The sequence below is a fragment of the Hypomesus nipponensis genome, chromosome 14, assembly GCF_054491055.1.
Source record: "Hypomesus nipponensis isolate SF chromosome 14, ASM5449105v1, whole genome shotgun sequence".
Taxonomy (NCBI): domain Eukaryota; kingdom Metazoa; phylum Chordata; class Actinopteri; order Osmeriformes; family Osmeridae; genus Hypomesus; species Hypomesus nipponensis.
This window is the reverse complement of record NC_140374.1, coordinates 4,873,874-4,889,360: the sequence shown is the minus strand read 5'-3', so window position 1 is coordinate 4,889,360 and position 15,487 is coordinate 4,873,874. Positions and strand designations below refer to the sequence as shown.

The 15,487-nt window shown below is 49.3% G+C and overlaps 1 protein-coding gene across 1 annotated transcript in view; it reads left to right on the top strand.

The window, feature by feature from the left end:
- The window catches only part of LOC146258328 (uncharacterized), a 31,465-nt gene that overhangs the window by 3,047 nt on the left and 12,931 nt on the right, over positions 1-15,487 (top strand). Inside the window, exons 8-12 of the mRNA XM_084673071.1 lie at positions 588-702; positions 817-934; positions 3,976-4,088; positions 13,251-13,406; positions 14,605-14,789. Of these exons, the coding sequence (XP_084529197.1) occupies positions 588-702; positions 817-934; positions 3,976-4,088; positions 13,251-13,406; positions 14,605-14,789 (687 nt within the window). The remainder of the gene's footprint in view (positions 1-587; positions 703-816; positions 935-3,975; positions 4,089-13,250; positions 13,407-14,604; positions 14,790-15,487) is intronic.

Sequence of the window (15,487 nt, the reverse complement as noted above, 5' to 3'; positions counted from 1 at the left end):
CTCTGTCTTTCTCCGCTCTCTCTTTCACTTTCTCTCTCTCTCTCTCTCTCTCTCCCTCCCTCCCTCCCTCTCTCCCTCCCCCCCACCCTCCCAATCTTTTCAAGCCCCTCTTAACTGTTGCCCAGGCCCCCTTAATTGAGTGATATTATCCAGACACACACACACAAACCTCCCCCTCCACTATCATCTCTCTGTCATTTGCGCTGCTTGAGTCTCTGAGGGGATTCTAGCTGTTGACTCGGCCAGTCTGAGAGGAAAGCTGTCCCCTTCAGAGTGGCCGGCTGCCCTACACACCACAGGAGCCCCTCTCTCTCTCTCTCTCTCTCTCTCTCTCTCTGTCTCTCTCTGTCTCTCTCTGTCTCTCTCTGTCTCTCTCTGTCTCTCTCTGTCTCTCTCTGTCTCTCTCTCTCTCTCTCTCTGTGTCTCTGTGTCTCTGTCTGTCTCTCTCTCTCTGTCTCTCTCTCTCTGTCTCTCTCTAGATGATGGTTGACTCTTAATAGAGCTGTTCTGGTGAGGGTCTTGGAACCCCCCTTTCCCACTGCCTCCATCTTTCACCAGCTCCCCTCCTCCGTCTCTCCCCCCTCCAGGAGGACGTGGGAGTATCTCCCGTCCATTTTGTGACGCCGTGGTTCCTGACCCTGTTCACCTCGCTGCCCTGCTGGGACTCGGTGCTGGCTGTGTGGGACCTCATCATGCTACACGGTAACACGCGGTCGCCTCCCCCCTTGGAACCCAACCTCCTGCTTAGAACCGGACCTTCTCCTCAGAACCGTGCCTCTTCCCTTCCTCCCCCCCCCCCCCTCCCCGTGTCCCCAGGGCTGTCTGCGGTGTTCCGGGCCGGCCTGACCGTCCTGCAGCTGCTGGAGCCCAGGCTGCTGGCCCTGGGGGACGAGGCGGCCACTCTGCCCCTGCTTCTCAGGGTCCCCGAGGACGTGTGAGTGGCCCGCACTGCGCTTCAGTTACACGCTGCGCTCGCTTCAGTGACACGCTGCGCTCGCACGACACCCACGCTGCAGTCATACGACTTTCGTACTGCACTCGCGCGCAGCACTCACGGGACCAGAAGTGCATAGATCTACCAGTATTTTCATGGTCAGAGTCAAGGAGTCTGTATTTACTAGCCATACTGCAAAGTAACCACATCTCAGATACCAGGCAGGTATGCATCAACACTATTATCTCAAGGAGAGTGCAACAATAATGAAATGCTGTTCAGTACCTATAGGGGAGTCTATTTCCGTTGTATACCACTGAGTTTCTGTGGTGGGAGTTGTCTATGATAACTATACTTACTGTTCCTTTCTTTTGAGGATTTTCACGTACCGTAACTCACCACACTGTGTCTTCTGTGTCGCCAATACCCTGCAGTTCTCTTCAACAGTGTTTTTAAATGCACAGCCATTTAATAGGACTTCTCTTTGAAGTTTTCAACCGACACAACTCATTTAAGCTCCCCCTCCTGAATTCAAATCAGCGAAATGGAAATTCAAAGTCGGATGCCGTTTTGTTGACGTCAAGCCGTCCCCATGACAACTCGGAGGGGGCGCCGAGTTTGTTTACACACCCATGGGCGCCTCTGTCGTATGTTTTCTCATGTTTGTTTTAATACCTCAACCGAATCCTTCAATTGTTCTTTTGTTTGGCTCACTTGTCTGGAGGTAATGCATTCTATCAGTTTACTTTGGATGGAGAACTGTAGGGCCGGCTGGTCGTTGCGTCATGGCTGAATGCCAGGCCGCTCCCCCCCCCCCCCCGTGACATCAGCGCTCAAAGCCTCAGAGTTCTTATTGATGTAAAGATCTCCCTCGCGTGGTCTCTCTCCTTGAAGTCACGGGCATTCGTGACTGACTGATACAGATACAGTTTTGATCCGCCCCCCTCCCCCCACCCCCCTTTCTGTGAACCCGGGTTAGATTCCCCAGGTCTTTGCTGTTCTCATTGGATCCCTGGGAGGCCAGTGAGTGGACAGCGGGCGAGGTGCCACTGAGGCCTTGTCTCGGGGCTGGCATGGTTTCACCGGGGGGTTGGGGGGACGACGACGACGACTAAGTGGCCTCTCTGTCTCCAAGGTCCCAGAGTTGTCTTACCTCATAGCCAGGCACTGTAGAGAGGCAGGGAGAGGGTGATGGAGAGAGGGGTAAAAGTGAGATGGATGGAGGGGAACATTGGGGAGGCAGGGGGCTGGAGAGATGGATAGATAGAGAGAGAGAGAGAGAGAGAGAGAGAGTGAGTGAGAGAGAGTGGGCCATGGAAGGAGAGAGAGAGAGAGAGAGAGAGAGAGAGAGAGAGAGAGAGAGAGAGAGAGAGAGAGAGAGAGAGAGAGAGAGAGAGAGAGAGAGAGAGAGAGAGAGAGAGAGAGAGAGAGAGAGAGAGAGAGAGAGAGAGAGAGAGAGAGAGAGAGAGAGAGAGAGAGAGAGAGAGAGAGAGAGAGAGAGAGAGAGAGAGAGAGAGAGAGAGAGAGAGAGAGAGAGAGAGAGAGAGAGAGAGAGAGAGAGAGAGAGAGAGAGAGAGAGAGAGAGAGAGAGAGAGAGAGAGAGAGAGAGAGAGAGAGAGAGAGAGAGAGAGAGAGAGAGAGAGAGAGAGAGAGAGAGAGAGAGAACGAACACACAGGAGCGTATATTGGAGGGGAGAATAAATCTTCCATCGACTAGTTACTGCTGCCATTTATCATTCATGACACCTAAATGTCTGGTTGTAAATAGGTGATCTTTTATATCATTTTACCCTTGACGCTCTCTCTCCCTCTTTCTCTCTCTGTTTCTCTCACTCACCCATTCATGATCTCTTTCTGTCTCTCTCTCTGTCCCATTTACACTCCATCACTCTCTCCTCTCTCTCCTCATCTGTGGGTTTAATTCAGTGGTGAGACTGGAGCAGTCAGATGCCAATAAACTGATTAATGATGGACTCCATCTATCATCCTTCTCCTCTATGGAGTTCTGTCCTCACAGTCAGAGTCACTCGTCACCAGCAAGCTGTGTGACAACAATACTCAGCCTTTTCCATAGAGGCCACGGCATGCCCCCTCTCTGTCTCTCTGCCCCCTCTCTCCTTCTCTCCACCCCTCCCTTACCTCTCTCTCTCCCTCTCTCCCCCCGCCTCCATCCTGCCCTTCTCTCTTTCTGTCTGCCCCCCCCCCTCTCTCCACCCCCTCCCTTCCCTCCTCTCTTTCAGTCCACCCCCCTCCCTCCTTCCATTCAGGGCCCATTGACACAGCTGCCCCCCCCAGAGGACTCGACAGGTCATTTGTTTAGCACCTCTGTCAGGCCAGTTTCTACATCCCTCCCTCCAACTCCCTCTATCCCCTCTCTGTCTCTCTCTCTCTCTCTCGCCCTCTTTCACGCCGCTTATGTAACAAGGTCCCAAATAGCCCAGCCGTAAAGGGACATTACAATCAACTGTTTTCTGAAGTGTGCCCGGAAGCTGATGTGACCCGGGTCAGAGGTGGTTCCCTTCACCATCATGTGTTGCTGCAGGGCCCTGTATGAATGCCTGCAATCCCTGCAGGCCCAAATCAAAGGGAAAAGATGTTTGCTTCATTTTCACTGACAAGGCCACTTCAGTGCTGCCTCGCTCCCCTTCACGGTGGTTATGTAAGGGCTAGCGCTAAGGAGAGGCTGGGTGTGTTTGTGTGTGTAGGTGTGTGTGTGTGTGTCCATGTGGTTTCGCATGAATGCTTCTACAACACTGGCAGTAAAGGTTTGGCTAATGTCATTGAGCCCCGAGTGTTAATTTAATCTGGCATCCCTTCAGACCGCTATGCGGGTCCTAAATGGATCTTAAATAGTTGAATGAGGTGAGGGAACGAAAGTGGGGGTTTTGGAAAGTCGATGAGAGCTCAGCAGGGAATCTGATCAAAGGGGCTGTTTGTTTACTAATCTGACCTGGGAGACGGGCATAGCCCCAGGAGGACAAACTCTGAATGAAAAGGGCTTGAAATCACGTTTGAACCCAGTCCTCCCTCCTCCCCTCCAGGTCTCGGTACAGCGTGCTGGTCCCGGCCTTGTGGAGCACAGAGCTTCAGGACTGGGAGATCACCTGCATGACCGGCCTGGTTCTGGAGGAGGCTCTCACCGAACAAGATTCTGGTAACACACACACGCACACGCGCACACACACACAATACATTTACATTTAGTCATTTAGCAGACGCTCTTATCCAGAGCGACTTACAGTAAGTACAGGGACATTCCCCCCGAGGCAAGTAGGGTGAAGTGCCTTTGCCCAAGGACACAACGTCATGTGCACTGGCCGCTCTACCCGCTTTGCTAGCCCCCTGAGTTCCCCGTGCGCATGGCTACGTGTGCGCGTCTGATGTAACCAGAGAGGGAGCTGGGACACTACAGGGTTAAGTGGCGAGCGCTAACAAAGCTACCTGAGATGGTCCACAATGGGATGAGCTTTCTCTTAGGTCTCTGCTTTATCTGCCATGAAACGCACTGTGTGTGTGTGTGTGTGTGTGTGGCTTCTTTATGCAGCCTAAATGTCAGCTGTATTCTAGGTGACCCCAGGGAAGTTGGGACAGAGCTCTCTCTGTATGTCACACACTCTGCCTGCGAAGAGAGACCCAGCCTCTCTCTCCTCCTCTCGCCCCTCCTGGACGCACCTAGTCAGGGCCTGCTTATGGCTCCCCCTTCCTGGTGTCCTGGGTGGGTCTACGCCTTACTCAACAACATGAGCAAACAGCTACATTTAGTACAATGTCCACCACCAGTCAGAGTATGAATGAGGCTGGTTTGAATCCTAAGCAATCAGTGATGACTTAATTTGTGTGCCTGTGTGTTTGTACAAGTTTTCAGATCATCATGGCTCTTAGTGTGTGCTTCCTCTCATACCTTCATCCTGACACACAAACGTATTGACTTTGAAATCTTTCTGAGTCACAAGCACTTTTACAAGAGACCTCCAGAGACCTGTGTGTGTGTGTGTACCCCTTGTCAGGCCAGAGGCCCCACTGCACAGGTAATTGAAAGCCTGGACTGTATGGTTTTTACCATGTCAGTCTCTCATCTACTCTCACTTTGTGAGTCACGGTGAGTCATCCACCTTGCTCATCTGTCTGCCTGGCTGCCCCCGGCGGGGGGGGGGGGGGGGGTACCAGACACTAAATCAAGTGCACCCCCTCACCACCTCGCTTCATAAGCCCTCAGGATAGAGCAGTCTGTCTGGGAGCTCGGTGGTGTTCCAAACGCCCGAAACCCAGTCAAGACGCGACACGTCTGCCACAGGTCGTGGGCGACGTTTCTCCAATATCCTCGAGGGCCGCGGCGCACTGGAAGGTCCTGTGTAATGAGGTGTAATGAGTGTTTGGTGCAGGGTTCCGGCGTAGAGGCTGGGTCGTATTGTTGCTGCGTGAGCTCGTTGGCCTCCGTCCTCCCCTGACCATCCGCTCTCTCTGTGGTTGCTGCCTCAGCAAAACACGCGCTCGTGCATGCTCACACACACACACACACACTGTGGTAGCAGAGAAGCAGGTGCTTGTGTGTGTGTGTCCTCTCCTCAGCATGTTCTCTGCTGCTGCAGTGACTCAGCGCCTTTCTCCGGGCTGAAATCAAAGCTGCCTGCTGAAGCCCCGGCACAGCAGTAGAACAGGGAACAATGGCCTCTCGGAGAGTTGTCGCTCTCCTATTTGTTTTTAACAAGTGCTTGGCAGGTTAGTGATACAGGAGGCTTCTCTGCCCTCTGGCTGTCTCGCACTCGTCCTGTAAACCCCAACTCTCTCTCTCTCTTTTACACTCACTCTACAAAACTGCACCCCCTTGCATGAGCACACACACACACACACACAGTCTCTACCTATCTCTTCTGTCTTCTGTTTCCCTTTGTCAGCGGTCTCAGTGGGACGGTAGAGGAGACTCTGTTCTCTGCTCTTATGTGTTCTAAAACAACAACGACAAGCGAGTCGGAGCCACATCCAGCTCTGGAGTAGAACCAGGGAGCTTCGTCACACTGTACACCCACCCAGTCCACAGCAGAGGGGGAAGGAAAAACCAAACGAAATATCTGGAACCAAACCATTTTCGAAGGCCCTGTCAACGAAAGCCGCGGACCTCGTCGACTCCAGGTGGGGTCGAAGCCCCTTCGTGACCCAGTCTAGTAGCCTGCTAGCTGTGACCTGAGCATGCAAACGGAGACTTCTGATCCCTCCACCCTCCCAGTCTCGTGCCAGGGCATGCCCTGACCCCCGGGGAGGGTCACGGAGGGTCACAGGTGACGGCTTAGGTAGCCCCCACAAGCTAGGTCCCTCAGAGCAAGGACATAACATAAGAGATGGAGGTCATAGTTCAGTACAGTTTGTGGTGGCACAGAAGTGTGTGTGCACCGGCCTGAGCAGAGATGAGATATTGAACCGAGAGCCCAGGTCACCTTGAATATAATATATTATGGAAGTCAGAGGTATTTCTGATCTTGGCAGCGGGGCTCTGAACACGTAAAGGGAGACGGTGGTCAGGTCAGTGCTGAACTACAAGCCTGTTGGGAGAGCTGCAAGGAGACCGAGTCCTCTGTAACCAGAGGAGAAGCCTGGATGCTGGGAGCTAGTAGCTGGAGCTAGGGGCTGAGGCCAGGAGCTGGAGCTGGGGCCTGGAGTTGAAGAGACTAGCCTGTCTCAGTTAGGCCTACCCAGCCTTCCCAGTGTCATAGTACTGTATATCTGCTGGTGCACAACATTGCTGGATAAGGCTTAGAGCAACACTGGAGGTCTATCACAGCAGTGAACCGTGTACGTTCCACCACACACACACGCGCACGCATTTACTACACACAGTCTCACACATACAGAAACACACAATCTCTCTCATACACAGACACACATTCACGCACAATCACACAGATATACAAGCACACGCATATAAAAACACACAATCTAACAAATACACGCGCACACACACAGACATGTACAATCTCACACACACTATACAGAAACACACACAGATGCACACCTCAGCAGGATGGGGTGGCGAGTCTTAATAATTGATAGCTCACTAATCAGATTTACGATTGTTGAAATCTAGGGCATTATCGTAAGGTTAGGCAATTACAGACTTTGGAGACTTCTGCACCTCCTAGGGAGCCAGGATGAGTTGTACTTAACTTCCATTCACTCCTGTTTTTGTCTTCTTAATTAGCCTACTTTCTGTTTTGGTCGTGACTTTTTGTGTTTTGACATGTCAAGTCCTTCTGCTGATAGCCAGAGGTCCTTGCTGCAGAGAAGGAGAAACGAAACAAAGGGAGAGGGACAGAGATGAGAGGAAAGATGGATAGATGGATGGAGGGAGGGCGTGGGAGAGAGAATGGAGGAGACTGTTCTTGTGCAGTTGTCCGCCATCTGGAGAAAGTGTTCTTTTCCAGGCCGGCCTTGATCCTCTTAAGCTGCTGTAGCCTCTCATCACGACTCTGAGGGGATGAAATACCAAACCACACACACACCAGTTTTTTCTGCACACAAACGTGTGCATTCATACACAGACATGCAACCACAAACTCTTTATGAATGTATCGGAGGCTCAAAGGGAAGGACAAGATGTGTGTGTGTGTGTGTGTGTGTGTCATTCCTACCAAATTGCTCCAAAGCACAGAGAGATTGGGAGAGCTTCAGAGCTGCTTACTTCAGCCCTCTGCCAATATTTGTACCATCATAAATAACTGAAATGAAAACGGTTTAAAGAGTTTAAATTACAGGCCCCAGATCCGCAGATTTCTCCTAATTCTCTGTTTTGACAGTTATAATTATGTGATGATTCTAGGCCATCACTGAGAATAGAGATGTGTTTATGAATCCCCCCCCCCCCCCTCCAGCCCTCAGCCCGCTTACACTTCTCTTCTCAGGGACGATGTTTGACCTCTGACCCTTTAGGCCGGCCCTTTCACCCTGCAGCAGGCTTAAAGGCCAATTAAAAATCAGAGCGTGAATGGCAGGGCGTGGTAGGGTCAGACCTCAGGGTCACAGAGGTCACGGAGATGGTACCACCACCCCCTCCCCTCCCTGCTCTATTGTCCCAGCCTCGGCCTCCTCCCTCTGGACCGCCGGGGCTGGAGCTCTGGCCTCTTGGCCTGCAGGGTGGAGGGCACTGTGGAGACCCATAGAGACGAGGACTGGAGTGGGACTGGAGGAGGCGTGGGGGAGAGGATGGGGGGGGAGAATGGTTCAAAACAATGTTCCTCTCACACGCAAAAGAGCGCTGATTGACAGATTGAGAAACACACTTTTGTGTTTTCTCACCACTCGCTCAAAAGTGGACTGACGGGCTGAATGAGTGAGCCGTCAGACTGTCCAAGAAGATGCCTTTTTGACTTTCTTTCCCATAAACCTTTCCCACTGCCCTTCTCAAGTTTCCATATGTTCACCAGCTGCAGGTCGGATACCGCGGGCTGCATGAAGTGTCTGTTTGCTTGTCAGTCCGCCAGCTTCCGTGAAAATCCTTCCTGAACGGAAGTACGATCCCTGTGTGGTGAGCCTTGAGGAAGAACGCCGACTTCTTGGGGCACGCTAGGGAAAGCGGAGAGTGTCGGTTTTCCTGTTCCCACAGACGGGACAGGAATACGTGGAGAAGCAGAAGTGTTGACAGTGAGTGATGGCGTGGGCACGCCATGTCTGAGAGTTAGTTCAGGTGTCTGGGTGCAGACTGTGTATCCGGAGGGGAAGCATACCATTCTCCTATTAGCACCTGGTGACAGACCAGGCATGTAAATATCACACTATTGGGTTTTTCAATACAGATACCACATGATTGTGTGTGGTATCTGCGTTGGAAACCCAAACACCGTGATATTTTATATCACAGTGATAATACTAGTGATAATACACTGATAATTTTTAAAATATATTTTATATCTGATATAATATAGATATAAAATCTATATAAAATATATGATATATATATATATATATATCATATATTAGTATATATATATTAGTTCTTATAAATTCCATAGTATCCTATATATTATAGAGCTATCTGTTGGCTGGTCCAGTGTGTGGTCTTTTGAAGTTACTGTCGAGGTGTGTGTGTCTCTCTCTTTCATCTCTACAATGACCTGTTAAGGCCTGGTTAGGGCCCAGCTGGGTGATGACTGATGTGATGTGTGGGCTCTGCGATTAGGGCTAACACCTCCCAGTGCTGTGTGCACGCGGCCTTGTGAGGACGCCCTGGCCAACGTGGTCCTGCTGGGTTCACCTGGGCAGATGCTGCTGGGGTGGGGGGAGCTGAGGCCAGGGGGGTTAGGGTGGAGTGGGGGGCAATTAGACGGGGTGGGAGGTATCGTGTGTGTGTGTGTGTGGGGGGGGGGGGGGGCAGGGATTGAGTCAGATCCTTAAAAAGCATCCTGTTTGAAAAGTAAATACCCCCAAGTATTTCAACATTGTTACTCGTGACTTTGTGACGTTTTCCTCACCAGCAGCAATGGATGTGGGGTTTAACTGACGTTGATCCCGACTGGCTTTTAATCTCCAAGTGTAAATACAGAGGGAGGGATAGAGCAACAGAAAGATAAAGAGAGGTAAAAGGGTTCAATCTCTCTCTTAATCTGCAGTTAATGATATCTCTCCCAGGAGACCTGGAGGAATAGGGGGCTGAATCAAAAGTGATGTAACCCACTGTAAGATCCTGATGTAACTGGTAATCTTCTAACAGCGCTAGGTTGGTGGGAATGAGATGGAAGAGAAAGAGTAGAAATGGTTCACCGCTGTACACAGACAGTGTATGATCAGACCATGAGGGATGATACAAGCAGCTGTCAGATTTGTTGGGCTATTTCTTTTTGTTTTGTTAAAAGAAACAAATCTATATTTTATATATATATATATATATATATATATATATATATATATATATATATATATATATATATATATATATATATATATATATATATATATATATATATATATATATATATATATATATATATATATATATATATATATATATATATATATATATTATTTTTCTTAAATGTTTTTTACACAAAAATTGCCCATCTATGGTTTTCAACCTCCATGTTTTGCTAGAAGGAAGTTTTGTGTATGAGAGTGCTTGTTTTGGCTCCAGTGAGGGAGGAAGGAGGCCAGTAAAACAACAGTCCTGTGCTGACACACAGTAGCTACATGGCTAGGTGCTCCTAACCCCTTCATGTTGTTACGGTGTCTGTGTAGTGCTTGGCTCTCTCCCTGTGTGTATGCATCTGCAAGTGGTGCGTACAAGTGTGTGTGTGTTTTTTCAGGGCATCGGCCTGTTTTCAGAACTCCTTCACTTCCTTATCATGTTTCCTGCTACGGTGAACCTTGACTCTTCTCCACAACTCTGTTGTTCTAGGCTCTGCTCTGGGCAGTACGATGAGAGAAGAGATGAATGGACAGACAGACACAGCTCAAGAACTTCTGATGTTGGCACAGACCCAGAGTAATTACATTCATCCCAAAGAAGCGTCCAACGTCTTGCCTGTTTAGTTGAGTTTTTCCTTTCATGTTATCTCCAAAAGGTAGTGGTGTACATGGAGTAAACTGCAGTCTGTAGGAGTTCATACGAGGTTAGTGGATGTGGGCTAATACACCTCGGTAGTACAGCCACTGTTATCGTCCCTGCAGGCCTCGCTCTCTCTCTCCCTATCTCTATCTTCCTCCCCCTCGCTTCTCTCCCTCTCTCTGATGTGGGCAAACCATGCTTTGAACAAGACATCTTTGATGTTGGAGAGATGAGTTGGACTGATAAGACTGCTGCAGGTCCTCACAAAGCTCCTCCTGTTTCTCTGTGGGGGGGGGTGATTACGTGTGTGGGGGGGTGTTTACGTGTGTGTGGTTAACCCTGACAATGACCCTGGACCTTAAACATGGAGCCTTGTCTGTCGTCTGTCTCGACCAGGAACAACCGTCCTTCAGAGTGAGACTGAACTGGGTGCTGGGATCCACAGCCCTAACGCTGTTTGAAGCAGTGCAGCTGACTAACACAGATTCAGTCATGTAATAGGTTAACAGCTGTAAAAAAAATAACCTTGATTGTCTGTTGTTAAGGTTGTAGAACCATTGCATTCATAAAATAAATCATTGGAAGGGAACATGACCAGCATAAAGATACCAAACTGGAACTTGAACATGCGGAAGCCACATGAATTTCAGTCAACTATGATATTGCCATCTATTTCTACCTACCGTTTCTGCTGTTCATTGTGATGCTGCTTTTCCCGCTAGGAAGCAGGGTGCTTATCTAAGAGGCCAGTTATGCTAATCTGTTCCTTTAGCGCTGTTGCCCCGCGCCCCCAGCGGAAGAGGGCAGCTCACCTTCCTTCGTTTGGTGCAGCCGGAAGGGCAGTGAGGATGTCCTGCCTTTTAAACCAGGGCTGCGTTCAGAGGTCCAGAAAACACTGATTTGTTGCTACTGAACTGAATGTGACTTGCCAGTATAGTGTGTGTGTGTGTGTGTGTGTGTGTGTGTGTGTGTGTGTGTGTGTGTGTGTGTGTGTGTGTGTGTGTGTGTGTGTGTGTGTGTGTGTGTGTGTGTGTGTGTGTGTGTGTGTGTGTGTGTGTGTGTGTGTGTGTGTGTGTGTGAGATCTATACCTGGCTGTCTACCCGGGACATAATGTGGAGGAAGCGCTTTCCTCTAAAATGGAATCAAACTCCATTAGGCCAGCCGTTTTTTGTAATTGATCAGCCAGAAAGAGCCATGGAGCAGAGTCAGTCAGATGGGAGGAGAAGGAGTGCTGACGGCCGTCTCTATTCCCGCTTATTCACTGCCGGCTCCCCCTGTCCCAGAGGCCAGCGCTTATGCAGACGAGAGAAACAAAAAACACCCGAACCTTGAAAAGTGTGCGTCACGGCTCAATTTGGCAGCGTTTTCCTCGCCAAACGGCTTACTCTTCCAGAAGGGTGTCATCCGAAACCGAAAGCTGCCTGTCTCAAGGGAATACGCCGTGTCACTCCGGGCCTTCTAATTAGCCTCTGAGTCACAGAGCAACATCTCTCCGGCTCTGTCATCCGGGGCTGAACTCATGGACGCGTCGTTATCGTGTGTGTGTATAATTTCGGCCATGCGTCAGTGTCGGCCCCGAGGGCACAGGAGGCCTCCTGTAAATGAAAGGGTAGCAGAAGCCGGGGTTAACGGCCTCGAACCAGACCCGGGTGTTTTTTGGTCTGACGTCAGCCTGCTAGTGTACAGAACAGGACATCACCCAGCAGGAGCAGGAGCAGGAGGATCCTCAGTAGAGACTGAAGGTGCTCTGTAGAGGAACTACACACAGATGGGATTATGCTGTAAAGCAAATACCATTTAATATACTCATAATTATGACCATGTCAAATTATATTGACACTCAGTCTGCAAACACACTGTATTCACATAACCTCTCTGTCCAATTTTGAAGTTGATATTAGTCATACACTCCAGAATTGAGAACAGGAAGTTCCCAGGGCCAACAGGAAGTAGAGACCATATGCTGGGTCATCCTGGCTGGTGCCCTTAGCCTGCAGACAGCTTGGCTGCTATCTCCATGTATAACCTCCTTGGTGACACAGGGATAACGTTAAAGAACGCCCAACAATTCACCATGACGACATCCACAGCGGCGGAGGGAAGTCATCAAAGCTTCCGTTTTTTTTTTTTGGCTTGTCTCAATTTTTTCTCTCTTGACAATCCATCACTCAGACCCCCACGCGAATAAAGAGAGGGTAGGCTATCTAGCGTGTCCGCACCTGTTCCTGTTTGAAGTTGACGTGCAGATGGAGCTCCACGTCCTATAACTCTGACGCTAAGAGAGATAGATGGAGATCCAAGAGCCTCGTGGGCAGGAGGAGGAACGGATGGGACACGTTCAGGAAGTCCAACTGGAGCCTTCAGTCACCTTCTCGTCGTCTTTACATTGGGTTTTTTCGGGCTAGGCTTAGCCAACTAAAGGCTAACCCCAATCGTCACTCTTTTCTTTTTCTCCAAAGTGTGTTTATCTCCAACAGGCTGTACCACAAGGCGTATTGTAGTATGGTGGAGGGGTGTAAGGGGTAAGTGAAGGTTGCCAAGAGGCAGTTGAAGATTGTGTTACCAAAACACGATCTATGTTAACATCCAGTTACCCCTGGAGTGCAGCTGGGCCCCATACCAAGTTTCACCTGTAATAACTTGTACCGCTAAAGCATGATCAAGTGCTTTAACTTTAGTAAAGCCACATGTTGCTCCTGTAGGTAACGGTAGTTAATGTACACCATGACGAAAGTGTTACCTTAATGAGTTTCCTCTTATATCTGATTGAATTGTTTCTGTTGCAGACACATGTGATAGTGCTCCATCACAGCCTCTCTTGGAGAAGAGAGGGCAGAAAGAGGAGGGGATGGAAGAGAAGGAGAACGAACCTGCAAACGCGAAGAAGGAGGAGGAGGAGAAGGAGAAGAAGGAGGAGGAGAAGGAGAAGGCTTTGAAGAAAGGTAAGGAGAGAGACAGAGAGAGAGAGGCAGACAGACAGACAGACAGACAGACAGACACAGAGACTGACTGATTGTAGGGAGATAAACAAGGGTTTTGAAGGAAGTGAAGAGAAGGAGAAGGAGGAGAAGGCTTTGAAGAAAGGTAAGGAGAGAGAGAGAGAGAGGCAGACAGACAGACAGACGGACACAGAGACTGACTGATTGTAGGGAGATAAACAAGGGTTTTGAAGGAAGAGAAGGAGAAGGAGGAGAAGGCTTTGAAGAAAGGTAAGGAGAGAGAGACAGACAGACAGACAGAGACTGACTGACTGTAGGGAGATAAACAAGGGTTTTGAAGAAAGTTAGGAAGCCCAGATAGTGGGTTGGGGAGAGGAGGGGGGGGCAGCTGCTGAAGACAGGAGTGGAGGAGTAGGTTGGGGGGGCGTTCTCCACTTCAGATCTGGCACGTCAGGACCTCACACACCCTAAACTGTTTCCTAACCCATTCAATCCTTCCACATGGGCTGTTTGACAGGATGAAACCTCAACAAAACTCAAGTCCGCTCTTCTGAGAGACGACAGAAAGCCCTTCCAAACCCTGGCACAGGCCACACACCAAACACAGCCTCATAAAAGAGATGGATTCACCCTGTCACAACTAATGCTCTTGTAAACTGGATAGAGTCTGGCTGGTTTCACGTTCCCAAATCTGACAGACTGCAGAACTACAAGGGGTTAAAAACTGAGCTGGCTGATCAGACAAACTTTCCAATATTAGAAACGGCCCTGTGTTAAACAGCAGTTTAGCCGTGAGTCAAGTTTGATGGGTGTAGCCGTAAAAATAGTTGAGAAAGTTGAACATTGCCAAGTTGTAAAATATATATATATATAACTCGGGAGGCACCAGATCTTGCTTAAACTTGAGTCACATCTGAGTCACTATGAAAGCCAGAGTCGGGGACAGACTCGTTAAGATGGACCGCACAACATTTTCAGACCCCTGTACAGTAAGATGCTTAACGTAACACTTCATTCATTCATTACAGAAGTCAGATGAACTGTAGCTTGTTTTCCTTATACCTCAGTACTATACGAAACGCGACACTGAGGTTCTCCCTGAGGATGGGTTAGGGTTAGTCTACACACACGGGAGGGAGGGACGCAGGGAGGGAGGGAGGGAGTAAGGGATTTGACATGTTGTGATGGTTGTACTCGACAGATCCCTCCGTGTCTGGACCCAGGGCAGTGTTCAGAAGGGTTGTCCGTGTAGCCCAGCGCTACTTCCAGCAGTCAGGGAGGCACAGCAGGCCTGGCCTCCCTCACCCCGGCACCCCCCAGCCCGGCACCTCCAGCGCTGCAGCTGGCGGAACACCCTCCCAGGCCTTCACTCTCCCCCAGGCTCAGGTAGGGGTGGGGTGGGGGGTGAGGTGAGGAGAGGAGCGGGCCGGTCTAGATCTAGCACCTTGACATAAATGTCAGGTTTCCTTTTAGTTTCCTAAAAGCGTTCTGAGATTATAGGGATGGAGATTTTAACTGATTTCACTATTCGAATAGTATCCGAAATTATTTTCGAATATCCGAATAATCTATTTTGTTAATGTGGTTCCGTTATGTAATTAGCCTGACGTGACGCAAAGCATACAGTAAACACATGAACCACCACACATTCTGGCAATAATTGGAACTGTTAAGCTATTAGATTTAAATAAGGGTTGAATAAAGAAAACAAATGAAAGATCAATTTATTAACATGACGAAAAGACAATGAACTTGAAAAAACGCTGCGTCTTCAGACGTAGGCTCTTAATTTGGCGAAGAAGCGATTAGCCTATTATTATGTGAAATAAAAAGTGGGCTACATTGGACTGAATTAAACACATTGGGTAGGCTATTCTCGATAAAAAAGAAAGACTTTCGTCTTTCTATTGCATATCAACTTGGATATTCACTTGGAACCGGAATCCTATAGGATACGGTGCGCCACCACACAATGCAAACATAAACAGCCGATTACGCTAGCTCTACATGGCTACTGGTAAGAAAATAAATAAGCCACAACTGCGTTAGCCATACGCATTTTTATTCAGGAGAATTAGCATGTA